This window comes from Triturus cristatus, chromosome 9 (genome assembly GCF_964204655.1).
Source record: "Triturus cristatus chromosome 9, aTriCri1.1, whole genome shotgun sequence".
Taxonomy (NCBI): domain Eukaryota; kingdom Metazoa; phylum Chordata; class Amphibia; order Caudata; family Salamandridae; genus Triturus; species Triturus cristatus.
This window is the reverse complement of record NC_140592.1, coordinates 301,266,277-301,290,105: the sequence shown is the minus strand read 5'-3', so window position 1 is coordinate 301,290,105 and position 23,829 is coordinate 301,266,277. Positions and strand designations below refer to the sequence as shown.

At 49.0% G+C, this 23,829-nt stretch overlaps 1 protein-coding gene across 1 annotated transcript in view; it reads right to left on the bottom strand.

Annotated features, from left to right (window-relative positions):
• LOC146797775 (protein Smaug homolog 2-like) overlaps positions 1 to 23,829 on the bottom strand; it is an 898,446-nt gene that overhangs the window by 364,073 nt on the left and 510,544 nt on the right. The window contains exon 8 of the mRNA XM_085627650.1: positions 18,061 to 18,259. Within this exon, the coding sequence (XP_085483776.1) occupies positions 18,061 to 18,259 (199 nt within the window). The remainder of the gene's footprint in view (positions 1 to 18,060; positions 18,260 to 23,829) is intronic.

Here is a 23,829-nt window from a genome sequence, read left to right as displayed (position 1 = left end):
TTTTACACTTTTTATCTATTTTACACTCATAACCTTAGGTTAGGGTGGGCCTTAGCGCGCCCATACCGCCGGGGTTTACACCTTATGGTCCTGAAGAATGCCCTATAAATTACAACACATAGGCAGAAACATGTAGACCACCTTTTAAGCGGACTCTGCTGAACAATTTACCCAGCTTGTCGTCCCACACTCTGTTTTTAATGTGTCTGATTGGCCTTTAATAAAACATTTTTTTGGACACAATCGTGATAGTTTTAACATTCACTTTTTCACTATTCACTACACACGCATAACCAGCTCCGCAGTCATTCTGGCGTTGTAGCCAGGGTGGCACTCTGCCTCTCCTGGTGGGGCCCAATGATGGAAGCATGTCACCAACCAGGTTGGTGCCTTATAAAGAACCAAATTTGGATTCTCCTGTCGTGCTCTACGTACTTTGTTTCAAGGCACACTCTTTTGTTGTTCTGACTAAAGTTAGATATAATCTTACGCTCTAAAGTGGTAGCTTGGTCGAGCAGTAAAGCAGTAGCAGAGGACAGTGTAAAGCATTTGTTCTACACACTCAGTCAGCAAATAGTCTCACACACTCAAGAACTGAACTCTAGGCCAATGGTTTGTATATACAAATATATGGTTGTTTTATTTTAGAACCAACAATAGGTATCAAAATATGCTTTCTCAGAATGAGATGCTTTAGTGAAATACTTTGCAAAAGACAATTGACTTGGAATGCAATAGTTACAGTTTGTTGCAATAGGCAACACAATTTCAAACAATAATACATTGAGCTCGATGGGAATATTAAGTTATATGCAATTGATTACTTTCAGGATTACTTTTCTAACTCCAGGACTGGATCCTAGATTCAGTCCTGGGACAGTTCTTGGAAACAAGTGAGTAAATACTTTTGAGTTACTGCTGTGATTTTTAAGCAATATTTTGCTATTTTAAAAGTTGACACTTGGAAACTTTTTCTGATCAAATTACCAATGTTATCCGATGGAAGGAAATTCACTTAGCAGGTAAGTGGGGTTATGGTTACTTTTTCTAGGTCAGTGTTGGATCCTGGATCCAGCACTCGTGTACTACCTGTAAGCAGTTGAGAAACTGTGTTTAAGTTATACAGGCGATTTTTAAGGAATAATTAGAAGTTTGCAAAATCAACACTTAGAAGAAATTTCACAGAAAACAGTCAATGGTTTCCTATGGAAGAAAATCCGAGTTACGGGTAAAGTATGTTCTCGTTACTTTTGTAATCCAGTGCTGGGCTCCTAGGCTCAGTACTGGGACATCTATCTAAAACAGGTAAGTAATTACGTTTTCACAGTTGCTACGATTTTTAAAGAATATTTGTAGTTTGCAAAAATCGACACTTGGAAGTAATTTCACAGAAAAACAATCAATGGTTTCCTATAGGAGAAAAGTGAGTTAGTGGTAAGTACTATTCAGGGTCAGTGCTGGGCAGCAAGATCCAGCACTGTGATCTCTCCTAATAGCAGGTGAGTATTTCCGTTTTCGTTACTCGGTTGATTTTAGGTGAATATTTTAAAGTTTAGAAACTCCACACAGACGAAATTTCAAGAGAAACTAGTCAATTTTACCCTATGGAAGAAAAGGAGTAGTTTCTTACCTGTAACTCCAGTTCTGTAGTAGGGGTATCTCTGTTATAGTCATAATCTATGAATAATCCCCGCCCATGTGCGGGGACCCCGGAGCAATCAAAAATATCTCTTAAGCTGTCCCGCATTTGCAAACCTGCAAAGACACTTAAGAGACAGACAAAATAATACAGCCTAATCACCACAAGGCTGCACTGGCCAGCACTTCCTCTGAAGTGAACACAAAAGCCAAAATAAAGTTGAAATGTCATTTTTATTCACATTTGACATGTTCCTTTATTATCACACACTCCCTTCACCAAAATCCCTTTAAACAATAGAGAGGAAGGGGTGGACAGACAAGCCCTATAGGCTGTCATTATGTGTCTGCTAAAGGGATACCGTGCCTTTAAGAAACTCTCCAGAGACCCCCGGTATCCCAGGATGCACAGCCAACACAAGTTACTTTCAGTTCTTTTTGAAGGTGTATAACAACAGGCCTGATACCGTCAGGTTACTCCACCGGGGAGGAGGGAGGGTCGCTTATGACTATAACAGAGATACCCCTACTACAGAACTGGAGTTACAGGTAAGAAACTACTCCTTCTGTAGTAGGGGATCTCTGTGTATAGTCATAATCTATGAATAGAATGGCAAGCCCATCCCAACCAACAAGAAGCGGTGGAGTAAGACCAACCACCAACAAATCACTGTGCAAACAAATTCCTTAGCGAAGCCTGTCCAACCTGCGCATCTGCCCTAGCATCAGAGTCCAGGCAGTAATGCTTTGTAAACGTATGGACTGACTTCCAGGTGGCAGCCTTACAAATGTCAGCAATGGGAACATTCCTAAGCAAAGCGGTGGTAGCCGCCTTTCCTCTAGTCGAATGTGCTGTAGGCTTACCCCCTAATGTTTTATTAGCTTTTTGGTAACAAAGCTGAATACAGGAAACAATCCATCTGGAAATGGACTGCTTTGAGGTAGCTAAACCAGTTCTTACCGAACCATAATTAACAAACAGTTGATCCGACCTGCGGATATCTTTTGTCTTATCCAGGTAGAATTTCAACACTCTACGCACATCAAGTGAATGCAGAGACCTCTCCGCCGGAGAGGAAGGATGCTGAAAAAACGTAGGCAAAGTTATCATCTGATTCACATGGAAATCTGATATCACCTTAGGCAAAAATTTAGGATGGGTACGCATCACTACTTTAGAAACATGGAAAACAGTATACGGCTCTTGGCAACACAGAGCCTGAATTTCACTCACCCTCCTGGCCGATGTAATGGCTACAAGGAAGGCCGCCTTCCAAGACAAATGCTGCAGCGAAGCCTTATGGATAGGTTCAAAAGGCTCCCTCATCAATCTAGAGAACACCACATTCAATTCCCAAGGTGGAGAAGGCCTTCTAACAGGGGGAAACACCTTACGCAAACCCTCCAAAAAATCCTTAATCACAGGGATTTGAAAAAATGAGGTTTGAGAAGGGCCCTTCCTATACGCAGTCAGAGCTGCGAGATGAACCTTAATAGATTGGAAATTAAGCCCAGACTGAGCTAACTGCAGCAGATAAGGCAAAATAACGTCTTCTTTACAGGATGTAGGGTCAAAGTCCTTCGCCTTGCACCATAAGCAGAATCTCTTCCACTTATAGGCGTAGGAGGTCCTCGTAGACGGTCTCTTAGCCTCTTTTAAGATCTCCATACAGTCCTGAGGCAGGTTCAAGTGTCCATACTGCACTAGCTCAGGAGCCATGCTGCCAAACTCAAGGACGAGAGATTGGGGTGAACCATCTGCCCTCCGAACTTCGTGAGGAGGTCCGGCCGGCACGGCAGGCGCCGGTGTGGCAGAACAGACCGGTGAAGAAGGTCGGTGAACCACCATTGTCTCGGCCACTCCGGAGCAATCAGGATCATTCTGGCTCTGGATTGCGACAGCTTGATCAGCACCGCCGGAATCAGGGGAATGGGTGGAAAGGCGTAGAGAAAGCTGTTGGACCAGCTGATCCATAGTGCATTCCCCAGCGTCCCTGGCTGGTAGTACCTGGACGCGAAGTCGCGGCATTTGCTGTTTTCTGCCGTGGCGAACAGATCTATATCCGGAGTGCCCCATTCTGCGAAGACGTCTCTTAGCACGTCGTCGTTTAGCACCCACTCGTGGTTCTCTTGAACGAGTCTGCTGAGCGCGTCTGCTTGGGCATTCTGCACTCCCGGCAGGTGGGTCGCCGTGATCGTCAGATTCCTGGCCACCAGCCAGTTCCAGATCGCCTGTGCCTCCCGAGACAGGGTGCGTGACCGGGAGCCCCCCTGCTTGTTGAGGTAATACATGGTCGTAGTATTGTCCGTCTGAACCAGCAGGGAGGACGTCCTGAAGGAGGGATGGAACGCCTTCAAGGCCAAGTGTACTGCTCTGAGTTCCAAAAAGTTGATATGGTAGGTCGTCTCCATCTGCGACCATATCCCCTGAATCTGAAGAGGGCCCGAATGCGCTCCCCAGCCCTGGAGAGACGCATCGGTCACTATGGTCTGGGCCGGAATGTCCTTGTGAAAAGGGGTCCCCTTGCAGACATTCTCTGGGGAACACCACCATTTCAGAGACTGCCGAGCGTGCTGAGACAACTGGATCTTGTCCTCCCAACGCCCCCTCCTCTGGTCCCATTGATCCTCCAGACATTCCTGCAGGGGCCTCATATGCAGACGTGCATTGGGGGTGAGGAAGATGCAAGAAGCCATCGACCCCAGTAATGAAGACACCGTCCTCACCGTAGGAGAGCGGGCTGAGATGAGATGCAGAGCCTTCCCACGGATCGATAAGCGTCTCTCCTCCGAAGGACACACGCTTGCGGTCAAGGTATTGACTGAAGCCCCCAAGTACTGGAGACACTGCACAGGGATCGGCACTGACTTCGTCATGTTGATGTGCAGCCCCAGACGGTGAAGCAAAGCCGCCGTCCTGTTGAAATGGCACTGGGCTTCCTGATAAGTGGACGCTTTGATCAACCAGTCGTCCAGGTAAGGGTACACAAACACCTTGGTCTTCCGCAGGTGTGCCGCGACCACTGCCATGCACTTGGAGAACGTCCGTGGCGCAGACTTCAGGCCAAACGGGAGTACGGAATACTGGTAATGGTTGTTGCCTACCAGAAACCTCAGGAACTTGCGATGCTTCGGTGCGATCGGCACATGAAAGTAAGCGTCCTGCAGATCTATGGCGCACAGCCAGTCTCCTCGATGCAACTGAGGGTAAATCTGATGCAGGGACAACATACGGAACTTTTCTCGGCGGATCCACCTGTTTGCTTGACGCAGATCCAGAATAGGCCTGAACTCGTTCTTGTCTTTTTTTCTTACGAGAAAGAACCGTGAGTAGAGACCTTTTCCTTTTTGCCTCAAAGGAACAGCTTCTATCGCCTTCTTTTTTAATAGAACGTCCGCCTCCCGCTGGAGCTCCCGCACCATGTAAAGGGAGCGCACTGGTGGAATCTGTGGAGGCGAACTGGTGAAACGAAGACAGTAGCCATTGCAAACAATATTCAGCACCCACTTGTCCTGTGTTATTGTCCTCCACTCTGCCAGGTAGTGTTGAATACTTCCCCCCCACCGGAGCGGGTAACGGATGAGGGGGAAGTAACTTTTCAGGGCTTCGACCCGGACGGGCCTTTGTTCCCCGCCGAGGACTGATGCTGGCCTCTGCCCCTCTGGCGCTTCTGAAAGGGCTGCCTCTGGTACTGCTGCTGTTGCTGGGGCTGTTGCTGGGGGCCCGACTGACGCCCTTGGCCCCTCTGCTTGGTGTAGCGCCTGCCCGAGGAACGGAAGGACCTCCTCTGCTCCTTAGGCCGCTCCAGCCCCACCGCCTTCAGAGTCTCCGCCTCAGCCTTCATGCGGGCCATCTCGTCATCCGCATGCGACCCGAATAACGTCGTGCCAGAGAATGGTAGATTGGCGATCTTCTGCTGCGCTTCCGGCTTGAGCGGAGTCAGCCGCAGCCAGGAATGCCTCCTCATATGTATGCCGTGGCAGTACCCATGGGCCGCCAGCAACGACACGTCCCCCGCCGCACTGATGATCTGATTAGAGACCATCATGCCCTCGTTCAGCACCTCTTGAAAATCCTCCCTCTTGTCTCTGGGCAGGGAGGCCGCGAACTGTTGCAGGGAGTCCCAAAGAGACCTGTCATAGCGCCCCAACAGAGCGGAGGCGCTAGCGGCCTTCCTTGTAGTAGCCGACGTGGAGCACATCCTCCTCCCCAAGGAGTCCATTTTGCGACTCTCCTTATCCGGGGGAGCCGTGGAGGAAGGCGTCGTAGAGTGTTGCTTACGAGCCGCCGCCACGATAACAGAATCCGGTGGGGGGTCCACTCTGAGGAACGCCGGATCCGAGTCAGGGGCCATGTACTTCTTTGACAGTCTCGAGGGCGCCGGCTTCACCACAGCCGGCGTTAAGAACACCTCCATCGCAGGTTCCTCCAGTCCTGGGACCAGCGGGAGGAGGGGGCGCGACAGATGTACTTTATGCAAAGTCTCAAAAATCACAGACGTAGTGGGAATAGGGGTAGTCACTGATATCCCCAACTTCGCAGCCCCTCTCAGCAACACCTCCTGGAACGTGGCAATGTCATCCACTGGGGAGACGCGGGTAGGAGGCGTCTCTGACAGCGAGGGCGAATACTTGCCAGCCCCCGGAGAGTACGTGCCCCTCGACCCTCTGGAACGGGACCGATACCTCCCTCGACCATGTCCAGAGCGAGTGGAGGATCTGCGCCTACTCCGTGATCGCCTGCGAGGGCGAGAGCGAGATCTCTGCCGGTGAGGGACCCTCGGGGGAGGAGGCGGTGGCTGCGGTGGTGAGGCAGGCAGCTGAGGCACGGGCAGAGGCAGCGGAGGAGGTGGAGGAGGAGGAAGAGGAGGCGGAGGAAGAGGCGGAGGCTGAGGAGGAGGAGGCAGTGCAGGCACCGGTGGAGGCGCCGGTGGAAGGTCGGGCACCGGAGGCAAAGGAGGCCGCTGGGTACGCAGCGGGGTCAGATGGTCTGAAGCCCCATCACTTCTAGCCGGAGAGCCCCCATCATCATTGTCCGGGCTCGCGGCCACTCTCCTCTTCTTGGCGGGCCTGTCCCGCGGGGAAGCCACCGAAGGCAAACGTCCGCGCCTCCCCGATCCCCGACTGGAGATCGTAATCACCGAGGACGTATTCCCCATTGTCTGGGACGTCGAACTGTACCTCGACCTCGAACGGCGTCTCTTCGCCCTCGACGACGAGTGCCGCCCCGCAGTCGATCGTCCTCTCGACGTCGAACCAAGTCTCCTCGACGTCGACCCATGCCTCCTCGGAGTCGAGCCCCGCCTTGATCGCCGTCGCCGGGGTGTCTGCCTCGACGTCGACTGTCTCCTCGACGTCGACTTCTGGCGTCTCGACGTCGACCGCCGGTGCCTCGGCGTTGACTGCTGCGATCTTGACGTCGATCGTTGGTATCTCGACGTCGATCGTTGGTATCTCGACGTCGATCGTTGATGTCTCGACGTCGATCGTTGATGTCTCGACGTCGATCGTTGATGTCTCGACGTCGATCGTTGGTGTCTCGACGTCGATCGTTGGTGTCTCGACGTCGATCGTTGGTGTCTTGACGTCGACCTGCGTCTCGGCGTCGACCGCCTCCGCCTCGACGGCGGGCGCCGGGATCTCGGCGTCGACTCGGTCAGCGTTGAGCCGTGGGTAGACGGCGGCGAGTGCAGTCCATGGGGCTCGGTACGACGTCGATGTGTTGTCGACGTCGACCGTGACACCTGCGACGGCGACCCGGTCCCGGGTCTCGCCGGCCCCTCCCTCGACGTCGAACGCCGAGGCTGCCGCGACCCAGAGCCCTGGATCGACGGCGAACATACCGGTGCCTTCTCTCTCGACGTCGTCGCCTTCGACGTCGAACGCGACCTACCAGCCGGTAGGTGTCGTTTCTGCTCCTTTTTCTGCCCGGAGGTCCCTCCAGGGGCTGAAGCATGGGCGGAGGAGGGGGAATGGGACCCTCCATGCCCTGAAGTCTCACCGGTCCTCTGCTTCTCCTGTCCCTGAAGGCGAGTCTTCTCCCGGTCCCTCAGGGTCCTTTTCGAAAAGGTGCTGCAGATGTCACAGGCAGCTGGGACATGTGAGGGCGACAAGCAGAGGATACACACCTCATGTGGGTCCGTCTTAGCCTTCTTCCTCCCACACTCAGGGCATTTATCGAATAAAGCCATGCTGAGAGTGGGCCAAAACTGCTCCAGATTGCAGGCAGTAGTAGACAAAGGCTTTAGACGTCGAATGAAACCACTTTTAATCCAAAAAATCCGATTTTAATCAATTAAACCACCCAAAAGGGTAGAGCTCAAGCTCCAGGGTCCTGCTAGCAGGAGCCGGAAAAAAGAACTGAAAGTAACTTGTGTTGGCTGTGCATCCTGGGATACCGGGGGTCTCTGGAGAGTTTCTTAAAGGCACGGTATCCCTTTAGCAGACACATAATGACAGCCTATAGGGCTTGTCTGTCCACCCCTTCCTCTCTATTGTTTAAAGGGATTTTGGTGAAGGGAGTGTGTGATAATAAAGGAACATGTCAAATGTGAATAAAAATGACATTTCAACTTTATTTTGGCTTTTGTGTTCACTTCAGAGGAAGTGCTGGCCAGTGCAGCCTTGTGGTGATTAGGCTGTATTATTTTGTCTGTCTCTTAAGTGTCTTTGCAGGTTTGCAAATGCGGGACAGCTTAAGAGATATTTTTGATTGCTCCGGGGTCCCCGCACATGGGCGGGGATTATTCATAGATTATGACTATACACAGAGATCCCCTACTACAGAAGTGAGTTATCGGCTTTTGGGTAAGTACTCGACTGGCAGAGTTAAGGTTCTGGACATAGACTCAGGTGTCTCCCAGGGTCAGCTAAGTACAGTTGTTACACACACAGCGGCACAGAGGTAGCCGGGTGCAGAGTGAGTTAGGCCCAATGTTATCCTATGGGAGGTAGGGGGACCTTGGTTGGTGGCTGATGACTAGCAGGCAACGCGGCTGTGGGAGCTGGGCTCCTGGTCACTTGCTGAAGGCAAATGGGGAAGTAGGTAGGAGTAGAGGTTGCACTGCCAGGGCCACTCGGGCGGCTGGGTGCAGGGTGCTTTTGAGCCTTCGGGAGCTCAATGGATTGCTATGGAAGAGGTCAAGGACGAACAAAGGCTACAAGCTCGGGGACGAAGGTTCTTCAGGTGCCACCACCACTTCAAGGGGGAAGTTGGGTAGTTGGAGGATAGGTATGTACCCAGGAGTCTGGCACAGGGGTGCCTTTTGGTGTCAGGAAATCTTACCCTCTGTTGATCGCGGTAGGGGGAGTCCCTGGTTCTGAGGCTGCAGGCGCCGTCAGGAGTGTCGAGGTAGGTCCTTGGGTGCCGGATTCGGGGTCACAGTCGCCAGGGCGGACGTCCTTGGCGTCTTTGTCCACTCCAGCACAGGTCGGGCTTGGCGGGTGCAGAATGTGCAGGGTTCGCTGTTCAGGGCTGGTGCCAGGGGGTTAGATACTTGCTTTGAGCAGAGCCACTGCTCGTGGGAGACCCAGGTGCTCAGTCACAAGGTAGCCAGGTCCTCCAGGGTTTGTGAGGTTGCTGGCCACAGGAGGTGCATGTGGAGTGCGCTCTAGGGGTAACTGTTAGAGTCTGTTTACCATATTTGGATACATTTAACTATCCACCTGGCTATCCCCGATTTGGAGATGGGGTTGCCTTTATGTGGTGGAGAGAAAGCAACAAACAATTGTTTGGTTTTGCGGAAAGTTTTGGTTCTGTCAATGTAATACAGCAGGGCTCTTTTAACATCTAAGGTATGAAGAGCTCTTTCAGCTACAGAGTCCGGATTTGGGAAGAACACTGGTAGCTCGACTGATTGGTTAAGATGGAATGGAGAAATGACTTTTGGCAGGAATTTTGGATTTGTTATAAGAACCACTTTGTTATGTAGTTGTAGGAATGGTTCTTGTATGGTTAAAGCCTGGATTTCACTTACCCTTCGAAGGGATGTGATAGCAATAAGGAATGCCACTTTCCATGTAAGGAATTGTAGTTCACATTTATGCAGAGATTCAAATGGGGGACCCATGAGCCTAGTGAGAACAATATTTAGATTCCACACTGGAGAGGGTGGTAATCTGGGAGGAATAATCCTTTTAAGACCTTCCATGAAGGCTTTGATCGCAGGCACTTTAAATAGTGACAAGTGTTGTCGATTTTGTAAGTAGGCTGCTAACGCTGCTAGGTGGTGACGTATGGATGAGTACGCTAAATTACATCTTTGCAAGTGTAGTAAGTAGCAAATGATGTTCTGTATGGATGCATCCAGTGGGCGTATATCACTGTTAGTGTAGTAAATGGCAAATCTTTTCCATTTTGTAGCGTAGCAGGCTCTAGTAGTAGGCCGTCTGGCCTCCTTTATGATATTCATGCAGTCTGGTGGTAGGCTGAGGTAACCGAACTCTAGGACTTCAGGAGCCAGATCGCTAGGTTCAGTTGATGTGGATCGGGGTGTCTGATTTCTCCATGGTTCTGGGTTTATAAGGACGGGGAGAGGCGCAGTCTTTGGTGTGGAACTAGAGACAGTTCCAGTAGTGTTGTGAACCAGGGTTGACGTGCCCATGTGGGAGCTACTAGTATCAGCTTGAGAGACTGTTGCCTGAGCTTGCGTACCACGAATGAAATGAGTGGGAGAGGCAGAAAAGCGTACGCAAATCTGCCTGACCAGTTCATCCATATCGCATTGCCCTTCGACTGTGGGTGGGGAAACCTGGCAGCAAAGGTTGGGCATTTTGAGTTTGTGTGTGGCGAACAGGTCTATGTCTGGTTGCCCCCATTTTTGAAAGAATGGGAGTAGGACTTGTGGGTGTAATTCCCATTCGTGGATTTGTTGGGTTTGTCGACTCAACAAATCGGCAATCTGATTGTGAACTCCTGGAAGGTGTTCTGCTAGCAGGTAGATGTTCTGGGGAATTGCCCATCTCCAAATGTTCTGTGCGAGCTGGGACAGTTGGAGAGAATGTGTGCCTCCTTGTTTCTGTATGTAATACATGGCTGTCATGTTGTCCGTCCGGATGAGGACAGTTTTGTTCTTTAGATGTAATTGGAATGACTTCAATGCTAGGAACACTGCCAGTAGTTCCAGGTAATTGATATGGAGCACTTTTTGTTGAGTGGTCCATTTGCCCTGAGTGGTGTGTCCTAGGAGATGGTCTCCCCACCCTGTGAGAGATGCGTCGGTTGTCAGCACTATCTGTGGAAGAGGCTCTAAGAACGGCCGCCCTTTGGACAGGTTTATGGTGTTCCACCATTTTAATGAGCGATGTGGGCGACTGTCTACTAACACCAGATCCGTAAGTTGTCCGTGAGCCTGGTTCCACTGACGTGCTAGACATTCTTGCAAGGGTCGCATTTGAAGTCGTGCATAAGGCACAATGAAGACGCAGGACGCCATCATGCCTATGAGCTGCATGAACACTCTCGCTGGGAGAGTGTTGGGATTGAAATTTTAAGGTGAGAGCTTGTATATTGGCTATCCTGGCTGGGCTGGGATAAGCTATGGCCTTGGAGGTATTTATGGTGGCTCCCAGATATTGATGTATGTGGGAGGGTTGTAGTTGAGATTTGGGATAGTTGATGGTGAATCCCAAGTTGTGTAAAAGTTGAATAGTTTGGTGAGTGTGTAGAACACATTTGTTGAATGAATTGGCTTTTATGAGCCAATCGTCGAGATATGGGAAGACATGAATTTGTTGTCTCCCGAGATGCGCTGCTACTACTGCTAGGCATTTGGTGAATACTCTGGGCGCAGCTGTCACTCCGAACGGGAGGACAGTAAACTGATAGTGTTGCCCGTCCACCAGGAATCTTCGCTATTTCCTGTGAGCAGGATGCATGGGAATGTGAAAATAGGCATCCTTGAGATCTAGTGTGGCAAGGAAATCGCCTTTCTGTAATAGTGGAAGCACTCGTTGAAGAGTGATCATATGAAAATGATCTGAGTGTATGTACCGATTTAGGAGTCTGAGGTTGAGTGTGGGTCTTAACGACTCGTCCTTCTTGGGGATTAGGAAGTATAGAGAGTATACCCCTGTGCCCTGATGTTGGAAGGGAACTGGCTCTATTGCGTGTTTTTGAAGCAAGGAGAGAACCTCTTGCTTGAGGAGTGTAAGATCGTCTGGCTACATGGGACGCTGTTTGGGTGGTATATGCGGGGGGGTATTTGTGAGTTCCAGGCACTAACCATACTGGATAATTTGTCTTACCCACTTGTCTTTTGTAATGGAATTCCAGACAGGTAGGAACTGTTTGAGTCTTCCCCCGACTGGAGTGGAATGTTCTGTGGGGAGTGGAGGAAAGTCACTGTTTAGTGGCGGGGGAGGTGCGAGTGTTGGTATTGCCTCGACCTCGTCCCTTGGTGTTGTTTCCCCTATATCCTCCTCTAAAATATCCTCTATTGGGGGATGTTTGTGTAGAGGTTTTGAATGTGGAGGAGGTGTCTGCTCCAATATTTTTGGATGCTCCTCTATAGAAGGAGCGTCGAAAGGAGCCACGTGGCTGTGGAGACTGCAATGCTCCCATGGACTTAGCAGTCTCGGTGTCTTTTTTCATGTGCAGTATCTACTGCTGGTCCAAACAGTTGCTCTTGGTTAAATGGTTGGCTAAGTATGGTACTTTGTACTTCTGGCTTAAAGCCTGAAATACGTAGCCATGCATGGCGTCTAAGAAGTACGCTTGTATTGATTGCTCTAGAGGCAGTGTCTGCGGCGTCAAGTGCACATTTAATTGAGACATTAGAGATTAGCTTTCCCTCTTGTACAAGGTCATTTGCCTGGGTCTTGTATTGGTCTGGTAGGTGTTGTATGAGATCTTCTAACTGATCATAGTGAGCCCTATCATAGCGTGCCAATAGGGCTTGTGTGTTGGCAATACGCCAATGGTTAGCTGCTTGTGCTGCTACTCTTTTGCCCGAGGCTTCTAATGGTTTGGATTCTTTGTCTGGGGGCGGTGTATTTCCTGTTTGGGAGTTAGCCCGCTTCCTTGCGTTGGAAACTACCAAAGAATCCAGAGGGAGCTGTCCTTTAATATAAGAAGGATCTTCTGGGGCAGGTCTATATTTTTTCTCAATTCGAGGGTAAAGTACCCTGGCCCGTACAGGGTCCTTAAAAACTTCTGTGGCGTGTTTTATTACCCCTTTAATCATAGGTAAAATTTGAACTGATTTTTGAGACTGCTCAAAAGTGTCTAAAAGGAAGTCTTCCTCGGGTGCATCTGAGTGCATGGTGACGCCATGGTAAAGTGCTGCTCTGTGTACTAGTTGTCCAAACCCGAGGTGGTCATCTGGAGGTGAGGGTTTGGAAGGGTATGTAGTAGGATTAGGTACATCAGGCAGAGGGTAAGCCCAGTCGTCCAATGGTACAATATCCGGATTTGTGAAAGGATCATTAGGATCATCCGGATCCCCCCCTCCCCCTAAGGTCATCATCATCCTGTGGAGGTGGTGTATGTGAAGGAGATGGTGGAGGTAATGGTGGTGGAGGCCGGGGGGGTGGGGTAAGAGGTCGTACAGGAGAGGAAGAAGAAATGGGTGAAGTGGTGGAGTCCTTCTTTACAGGAGCAGGAGAAGGTGTTGTGTCTAGCTTCCTTTTCTTACATGGCACAGCAGTGACGTGTCCAGTTTTTAGATTAATATAGATCCTTTTTTGCATTGGATCTGGGTGGAAAAGTTCTTGGTCTTCAGGAACAGACTTTGGCGCCGATTTTTTCAGTTCCGATCTAGGTTTTGGGTGATCGGTAGAATCTTTATGAGGTGTAGTATAGACCTTAGCCGGTTGTTTCGGTACCAATGAGGGTTTCGGTGCCGATGAGGGCTTCGGTGCCGATTAAAGGCTTCGGTGCCGATTAAAGGCTTCGGTGCCGCCGATTAAAGGCTTCGGTGCCGCCGATTAAAGGCTTCGGTGCCGCCGATTAAAGGCTTCGGTGCCGCCGATTAAAGGCTTCGGTGCCGCCGATTAAAGGCTTCGGTGCCGCCGATTAAAGGCTTCGGTGCCGCCGATTAAAGGCTTCGGTGCCGCCGATTAAAGGCTTCGGTGCCGCCGATTAAAGGCTTCGGTGCCGCCGATTAAAGGCTTCGGTGCCGCCGATTAAAGGCTTCGGTGCCGCCGATTAAAGGCTTCGGTGCCGATTAAAGGCTTCGGTGCCGATAAAGGCTTCGGTGCCGATAAAGGCTTCGGTGCCGATAAAGGCTTCGGTGCCGAAATGGAGACTTTAAGCTTGGGAGCTTTCGGTGCCGGCTTGTCTACGGGCCTCGATAGTTTCGGTGCCGAAACCGGCTTTGGTGCCGAGAGGTCTTGCGTCTTCGGTGCCGAAGGTGCTGGGGGTACAATAATATGTTTGCTCGGGCCCGAGCCACCTGAAGGCTTGTATTTCTTCGGAGCCGAGCCGGAAGGCGGGGCTTCAGAAGGTTGTTTTCGGTCGCGACTGGGGCCAGCTGGCGAAGTCTTGACCAATGCCTTTTTTGGAGGGGTTGGGGTAGGGGCATCGGTACTCACGCGTTGCCCCGGAGTAATGGGGTTGTCAGAGTAGTCTGCTTCTGATATAATGTGAAGTTCCTCGGAATTTTCTTCCGGGACATCGGGGCCCTCATCAAAGATGTCCTCTGGTTCCGGAGCTGGTCTGTGTGCCATGATATGGCGTCGAGCTCTCCGATCCCGAATGGTCTTCTTGGATCGGAATGCTGGACAGCTGGACTCGTCGTGTTCCGGCGACAGGCACAGGTTGCAGACCTTGTGATGGTCACTGTGTGGGAATTTTGCTCCACATTGGGGGCATTTTTTAAACGGCGTCCTTTCCATGAGCCACAGGCTTCACGGCGCGGATAGGTTTAATCGCCCGCGTCGACGGCCGGAACCGGCCCGATTAATTCGATGTCGAGTAAAGGTGTATCGATGAAAATTATAAATGTTTTTCTCTTCAAAAAGCTTGGTTTAGAAGTTTTCTACAGGAGTGGAAAAGTTTCATCCGAACCCAATGGCGGAAAAAAACAATCTGAGGATGGAGTGGATGCCCATGCGCACTGTAGTCCAAGGGAGGAGTCACCTATCTCGTGACCAAAAGACTTCTTCCGAAGACAACAACAACCTGCAAGCCTCCGAGTCCAACACCAGATGGTGATCTTGTCCTAAGTGTGTGATCTGCAGCTCATATGCCTCGAACACTAAATTTAGGGGCGTTACAGGTAGGTGAAGGGCAGGGACCACTGGGTCCCTGTCCTGGGGTGGGTACACCCCCTATCCTGCCACTCTCCTGTGGTACGGGGGCAGTGGCCTAGTCCTGATTGGGTAGGGCTCCCCATCTTCAAGATGGCGAGGGCCCGGAGATCTGCTTCACCTCGCCTCCCCCACCTGAGGGGTGGGGTTGGCAGGGCTGGCACATCCCCTGTCCTTCCTTGGAGTTTCCAGCCAGTCTTCCCGCCAGAGTAGGGGTTTAGAACCGGTAGGGGCCAGCTGCGGAGTACAGCAAGTGGCCTGGAGAAGCTCACAAAGGCGGCATGCCTTTGAAGCTTCCCCTGCCCATCCTGGGGGGAGGAGACCTAGCACCTCGCTCAGGATGTGCATTGTTGCAGGCCCAGGAGAGCGGATGGCTCCCTACCCAGCGGTCCAGCAGCAGGTCTGCTGTGTGGCAGCATAGGCAGCCCCTCAGACAAGATGTGGATTGTAGGTTAGGTTCCGGGGGCATCTCTAAGATGCCCTCTGTCGTGCATTGTACATTAAATCCCACACTGGCATCAGTGCGGGTTTAATGTGCTGAGAAGTTTGATACCAAACTTCTCAGTCTTCAGTGTTGCCATCATGGTGCAGTGGAGTTAGTGTTTGACGAGCTCCCAGCACCATATACTCTTAAATGGCAGCACTGCACTTACAGTGCCCAGGAATGGACCTGGGTACTGTAGGGCCACAGGGCTCATGCTCTTGTGCCCACACCACTGGCATAGGGCACCCAGCTAGAGAGATGGATGATGTATGCCAGGGCAGTGTAGGTTGTGGGCATGGTACACAGGGATGTGTTATCAAAAAAAAGGGGGGAATTAGAGGTTGATGGTTAGGTCACCCTCCAGCAGTATATGTATCAAAGAACAACCTGAGCTAGTCAAGTTAAAAGAACCTAACCTAGGGGGATGGGAGGTGCCAGAAAACAACTCGATTCTGAAATACACCAATTACAGAAAAGGAAAAGATTGTCCTTTTCTTGAGTCCCCTCACTCACCAGGGCTTCCCCACGGTGACATGCTTCATCATTGGGGTCCTCCCAGTCCTCTACGGACTGAGGCGTGCTGCGACTTGCGAATTACGTAATTCGCAAGTCGCAGCACGCCTCAGTCCGTAGAGGACTGGGAGGACCCCAATGATGAAGCATGTCACCGTGGGGAAACCCTGGTGAGTGAGGGGACTCAAGAAAAGGACAATCTTTTCCTTTTCTGTAATTGGTGTATTTCAGAATCGAGTTGTTTTCTGGCACCTCCCATCCCCCTAGGTTAGGTTCTTTTAACTTGACTAGCTCAGGTTGTTCTTTGATACACAGGGATGTGTGCCATGTTGACTGTTTTGTCTGGTACCCAGACACTCAGCCTGCAAGGGCAGTGTGTGTGTTAGGGTACAGGGCCTCTAAGGGTGGCTCAATGAGTGCTGCAGCCCTTAAAGGCCTTCCCTGGTCACAAGGCCCTGGGTACCTAGGGTACCATTTACCAGGGGCTGACATGTGGCCAGGGTTTGCCAATTTAGGTTTTAGGGAAGGAACATAGGTCCTGGGCACCCGATTGTCAGGAGTCCAGGGCACACTCAAAGTACATTCAGCAATTCATCAAAAAGTGGGGGCTTACCATGCAAGAAAGATGGCACTTTCTCACAGGGAGCATCTGCGAAGGAGTCAGGTGTGACTTCGGTACATTGATAGTGAACCCCAAGGATGTTAGGAGTTTTGCAGTAGTCTGGAGGTGGGTGATGTCTGCCTGGGCGAGCCTGCCTTCAACAACCAGTCTTCTAAGACTAGGACACCCGAACTCCGAAGACCTGTTGCTTTCTCCGCCATCCCTTTTGTACACGCCTCAGGGCACTGTTAAGGCAAAAAGGGAGCCCAGCAAAAAGAAAATGTTTGTGCTCTATCATGAAACATAAGTAACGCTTGTGGGCCTGCAGAACAGGGATGAGGAAACAATCATCTGGTAGGTCCAGTGCTACAATCCAACCTCCAGGGTTGAGAGCAGACAGAACCTGGGCCATGGTTAGCATTTTCAACTTTTTGCAGAAAGACAAGGCATTGAAAGGGTGGAAGGTCTGAAAGACGACTGAGAACCCAGTCCTTTTTTGGCACCAGGAAGTAGCAGGAATAACCATCACAACCAGCTTCTGGCGCCGGTAACCCCTCTATATTTCCTTTGGCCAAAAGAGCCTGTACATTTTGCAGCAAAAGAGATGGTACTCTGTCAACTGGTCTGAGGATGGTGGAAGGCGTGACGGGGTGTCCAGAAATGGTAAGGTGTAATCCCGCTGAACAATTTGCATGGATTCATGAAATCCTCCAATTTTCTGTGGTGTCTGCACCAGCCAGGAAAGCTCAGGTTGCCATGGGCAAGGGTTGGACCTGTCTCTAAAGTAGAACTTCGAAAGCGACCTGGATGCATGGTGACATCCTCGTGCCTTCTTGGAAGATGTAGCGTGACGGGCAGAGACCCCACTTTGAGATCTTGGCCTTTTTCTTGGACTTAACTGATGATTAGGACAATCTGTTGTGGGAAGTGCATCAGGAGCGGGACAGGAGCCGGTTCTTGGACTGTGCCTTGGAGTCCTGAGGTGTCTTGCCACAAAGCGTTTTGCTTTCCGGTCTCAAATAGCATTGGGGTGCATCAAAGCGTAGTCACTGCAGGCCTTGTAGTCATGGTCTGACACCATGCTCCACAGGCAAACTACATGTGGGTCAGTTAAAAAAATCTGTTTGAGACTCGCCGCAGGGCTTGAACCCTGTAGATTTTGGAGCTGTAGATTTTGGAGGTGACATTTTCCCTTGCACATTAGTAGAAAAGCATTCAAAAGAGTAGTCTCAAAGCTCCAAATCTGCATGTGTTGGCGTGGAAAGAAAGGACCCGAGGTCAGCGCGCATGAGTGACTCATAAAAAGAGCTGTGCTGTCACTTCAGAGCAGAGCAATGTAGGCATTGAGTCAGCCATCAGCACGCAGGGGTACTGCTTAAGATTTTCCAGATTCTTTATGAAGTCTGTTGAATATTCAAAAAGTGAGGAATCTGCAGTTAGAAGTCTTTATCAAAAACCTGTTGACATTCTGTTCTTACAACCCATCACAATAGTTTTGCTGGGAAGAAAAACATCTGCTGCAGACTCCACCAATTTAGGAATGTGTTACATTATTAAATGAGGTTTAGACACTCACCTGTCGTCCCTGGCTCCCCACGGCTGGGTTTGTGAGTGAGTGCCTGGGAGACACGCCAGCAATCCCCGATGGGCTCAGCAACCCCATTCGGTTAGGAGGCATGGCTCTAGGAGGCATCTGGAACTGTCGCTGACCCCTCCGAGCAACTGCTACTCCCACAGATCCAGCTATGGGCAGGGAGTTGGAGCCAAAAGACCACCTTATACAGGAAAAATAAAAAGATTAATATATTCCATTTAAGAGCCATATTGCCATCTGCCTAAATGACTACACACTCTAGCTCTCTTCAAGGTCACCACATATTACAACACACAACCACTGTACAAATGTTCTGCAATGAGCCTTACTACTTCCAAACAGAAAATACACAATTCAGAGGCAATGTCCGACAACACACACTTGACTTTTTGACCATTTTTCTACAGACATTACAGACTACAAATATGTCCATTCATCTGGTAAGAAAACACAAGTAAAAAGTCTTGTGTGAGTCACTTTGAAAGACATCCTAGGCAGGAATAGAAGAAACTATGACAATTCAGAATGTAAATTCCAATTAATCAATGTAAAATTTAACTGCACAAACCTGAAAGCAAACACTCACATCAGGCACATAAGAAATACATAAAAGCTATCAGTTTATCTTCAAGCGGCTCAGCATTGTTTATGAATTATTTGGCAGCTTTAGCACATATTGTCATCTTGAATAACAGACCTGTGTAATGGTCCAAAACATTAATACTTTTATAGCGTCATCTACAGTTCATCTTCCTATTTTGATTGTAAGTCAACATTACATTCTAAATAGCATTTGTATAGCGCATAGCTACCCGTAGGCATCCAAGCGCTGATAAGGCGCCATCGAGCCCAGAGTGTTAATTGCTAAGGGCATCATTTTGTGAACTTTGTAAACAGTATTGTTCCAAGAATAAATGTTTACTATTTCCCAAATTGATGGTGCTCATTTTATTAGATGGAGTGGTAAAGATATATGTTAGTTACCGTGTAAGCATCTGTGCCTAGCATGTAGTGTTGTAGATTCACATGCTCTGCACACTCCTGCCATCTAGTGTTGGGCTTTGACATTTGCAACTTGTGTTTCTACAGAATCTTGAGTCACAATGTATAGCGACTCCTCCATAAGTTAGCAATGCGCATAGTCACCATTCCCATTGTTAGATTGTTTTCTGGCCAGCGGTTAAGTGTAAAGATGAAGTGTTAGATAAGTGTGGTGACCAAGCAATACGTTTTATACAAAGCTTAGGTGAAAAATGTTCTTCTGCAACAATCAAAGGCTACCAGGGATGACCATGTGAATCTACAGCACTACGCGCTACGAATAGATGCTTGCAGGTTAGCATATTCTGTTCGTAGCATGGGTGATTGTAGATACACATGCTCTGCATAGACCGTAAAGCACCACTTCCCAAAGCGATGGTAAGCCAGGGGATACTGAAGACAAACAGTTCTTCGAACAGGTTGGTCAACTCTTGCTTAATGGCAAGCTAAGAAATCCACACAGTAGTGCTTGGTAGAAGGGTGTTGAGTGGACCATGTAGCTGCCTTACAAATATTAGTTATTGGGATATTTCCAAGAAAAGCAATAATTACTCATTTTTTCTACATGGAATGAGATTTAGGAGAGGTAGGAAAATTTCCTTTAGCAATAATGTAGCAAGTTTGGATGCAAATTACAATCCATCTGGACATGACCTCTTTAGAAAGTGCGTACCTTTGTGAGCTTTGGCGAAAGGAACAAAAAGTTGCTGAGTTTTGTGAAAGGGCTTGGTCCTAGGGATGTAATACATGAGGGCACGCTTGACATCCTGGGTAGTGAAGGACCCTCTCTGCCACAGAGTTTGGCTGAAGCAACAAAAAAAAAAAAAAAAAAAAATGGAGGCTAAATAGTCTTGTGGAGATGGAAGGAATTAGGGTTAGTTCTGAGGGCAATTCTGACATTATTAACTTGAAAGAAGGGTGATGGTCTACAACTCGCTAACGCGTCTTAAGGATGTGATAGTGACAAGCAAAGCAACCTTCCAGGAAATGCTTTGTAAAGGGCGCAAATGTAGGGGTGCAAAAAGGGGCCCAATGAGTCTGGTAAAGTTTCAGACAGGAAAAAGGGGGACCCTAGGTGGAATAACCCATTTGAGTCCTTCAATGAAAGCTTTGATGACATGGTGTTTGAATGACTTTCCCTGATCTGCATGTAGAAAGCAATAGCAGCTAAGTGAAAGCAATAGCAGCTAAGTGAAGGTATATGACATTGTAAGCTTGATCTGATTTCTGTAAAAGAAAACGTTAAAAGACAATATCCTAAACTGCAAGTTTAAGTGGGTTTATGTGCTAGGGAATTCAGTACTGGACAACATTTTTCCATTTTGCAGCGTAGAAGGCCAGCAGTCTGTGTGCTTCTTTGAGGATAGACATTGTAGGCAGCTGGCTCTGTATATACTATACCAAAGTGAGGTATAGTATGTAGAGAGTCCAGTGGAACCCCAAAGGTTGGCATAGGTAAAAGTTAGATAGAACCTTACTCTCTATTTGTAGTAGTGTGGTCGAGCAGCAAGGCTTTATCAGAGGACAGTGTTTAGCATTTGTTGTACACACTCAGTCAGCAAATTAATTCATGCACTCAAAGACTGAACTTCAGACCAATTGTTTTTGTATAAAAGTATTCTTTTAGGGATTTTATTTTCTAGAACCAAGTAAGCCTGGCACAGGTAAGCAATACATACTTCACAGTAGTAATGCAGTTTGTAAACCTTTTTGAATTGCAATTGTAAATGTACTTTGATTTGATTACAGTAGTGTTACTGATAATGCAATGCTTTTCAGAATACAGTACATATACTTTGAATAAGAGTTTTAGTAGAATATCATGTAAGTTTATTTTATATATTTATTTTATTATTGCATTTGTATGGCGCGACAGCTACCCCAGAAGGGTTTCCCGGGGCCTGAACGGACTGAATACAAAGTAGTAGAGGCAAGAGTGGAAGTTACTGGTTGAACAGCCAGTTCTTAATGGATCTGCGAAAACTAATGTAATTAGTTTCTTTGCGGATAGGAGGAGGAAGAGTGTTCCAGAGGGTGGGGCCAAGATAAGAAAAGTTCCACCCATCCTGGCAAGTTTGAAACGTGGGACCGTAAATTTTCCAAGAGTTGAGGAGCGAAGCTGGCGATTCGGGACATAGGGGCAGACGAGAGACTGCAGATAGGGTGGTGCTGAGCCCCATTTGATCTTAAACATAAAGCTCAGAGCTTTGAACTTTATGCGTTTTTTCACTCCGAGCTAGTGAAGATCATGGAGATAGCCAGAGATATGAGTAGCTCTGGGAACTCTGCATAGTAGTCTAGCTGCAGAGTTCTGCACCAGCTGCTGTCCTCAGGTCACGACCTTGTTGGCGCCTAACAAAAGGACATTACCATAGTCCAGACGTGAGGTTATAAGGGCATGGACCACTGTTTTTTGGGTGGCTAAAGGTAGCATCCAAATGATTTTACGAAGCCATTTTAGGATGGTAAAACATATGGCCGTAACCCTGACAGCTTTGTGATGCCAGGATAGAGAATCATCAAATGGACGCCAAGGTTACGAACATGGCTCGACGGCTGCGGGAGGGCACCCATCTCGATAGGCCAATGTAGTGGGCCCCAGAAGTCCTTTTGTTTTCCCAGGATTAGGACCTCGGTTTTGTCACCGTTAAGTTTCAGATGGTGTTGGTTCATCCAAGTAGCGATACTCCTGAGGCCCAGTTGTAAGCCAGATGTAGAGTTGGGGTCTGTGTGAGAGAGAGAAAAGATGATCTAAGAGTCGTCTGCATAGGAAAAGAGAGAAGGGCCAGCTTGTTCAGCGATGTCCGCTAAAGGCCTAACATAAAGGTTGAAAAGCAGTGGACTGAGTATGGAACCCTGGGGTACCCCGTGAGGATGGGTGGATGTTGGAGCTATCAGTAGCAGAAAAGATCTGAAAAGTACGGCCATCCAGAAAGGAGATAATCCAATCCAGGGCAGAACCGCAGATACCCAAGGATCTCAGAGTTCTGATTAGTGTAGGGTGAGAAATAGTGTTGAACGCCGCGCTGAGATCAAGTAAAATGAGCGCAACAGTCTCCCCACCATCAAGATGGTGGCGGAGCCTCTCTGTGACTCCTAGCAATGTAGTTTCTGTGGTTCTAAACCCGGATTGGGAAGGGTGGAGAATTTTGTTCGATTCAACAAACTGGGAGAAATGGAAGTGAATATGGCTCTCCAGAATTTTAGAGAAAACTGGAAGAAGGGAGATTGGACGGTAGTTGGAGAGAACGGTGGGATCGGCAGTGGGCTTTTTCAGAAGAGGGGTCACCATGGCGGGTTTCCATTGAGCTGGAACTGCAGATTCGCGTAGGGAAGAGTTTAAAACATTTAAGATAACGTGCATGTGGGGGGGGGGGGGGGGGTTAAGTTGTTTAAGTACAGAGGGCGGTAAAGGGTCATTGGGAGACCCGGACTTTACTTTGTTTAATATGATTGTTAATGCATCCATGTTGAGAAGTGGCCAGGAGTCAAGAAGAGGGGCCGTGATGACCTGAACTGTGGAGAGTTCATCAAGGGACGGATCAACCAAGCAGGGGGGGAGGGGGGGGGGGGGGGGTGAGCGGAGCCCTTTGAGTAATGGTAGATGGTAATAACTGTATGGGGTTACTTAAATGAGGACTATTTAAGTGAGTGTTGGTGATCTCAAGATGAATCTTCTCTATCTTATGCCTAAAGAAGTGAGCAAGATCTTCACACTGGCATTTGTTCAGAGGGAGGGGGGGGGGGGGGGGGGGGGGGGGGGGGGAATTGCTAAGGTCTCCGATACAGCAAGCTTTTTAACTAGGCCAAAAAGTGTCTTAGAGCAATTGGCAGCAGCTGTAATGGCATTAGAAACAAAGCGAGCCTTAGTGGATTTACAGAGGTTATGGTAGAAGTTTTTAGATTTAATATAAGCAATTTTAAGATCAGGCGCATAGTATCTCCTCCATTTACGTTCAAGTGCTTTGCATCTAGATTTTCAGCTTTTAAAGTGTCATTAAACCATGGGGCCGGAGGGCGGTGGTTGGTAAGTTTTTTCTTTGTCGGGGGAAGACAGGAATCAATAGCACAAGATAGCCAACTATGTACATTTTTGGAGAATAAATCCACATTGGAAACTGATAGGGGAGCGGTCGAGCGAAGATCATGGTTAAGATCGTTCAAGTCAAGTTTTTTCCACTCTTTTAGATGTCTTGAGGGAAGGGAACAGGGAAGTAAAGGTGAGAGGGATCGAGATGTTGAACCTCGATAAGAAGTGATCGGACCAATGGATGGGCATTGCAGGGGCGCAGTGAACGTCGGGGAGGCTGGAGAAAATGGGGTCGAGAAGGTGGCCTGCTTTGTGTGTGGTTCCCGAATTACAGAGGTTGATGTTCATCGCAGCAAGGTCAGAAATGAAGTTGCTACAAATGGAGTTGGAGAGATTGTCCAGATGTAGATTAAGATCCCCAAGCAGTGAAAAGTTGTTAGAATTCATAATCAAAGGGGCGAGGTGGTCCGGCAGCGAATGTGGCCCAGGGGGTAGGAGGGCGATAAATAAGAAGAACCGCAACTTGGACAACAGCAGTACCTGGCATTAGCCGAGACTAGAGAATTCTTCGGGTTTATAAACCCTCGTTAAAATACCGAACTACCTGAACACCTGCCCTGAGGAAGCCCCAGGCCTGATGGCCAATTAGGGGGCGAAACACGTGTTGGCTGTGCCATCCT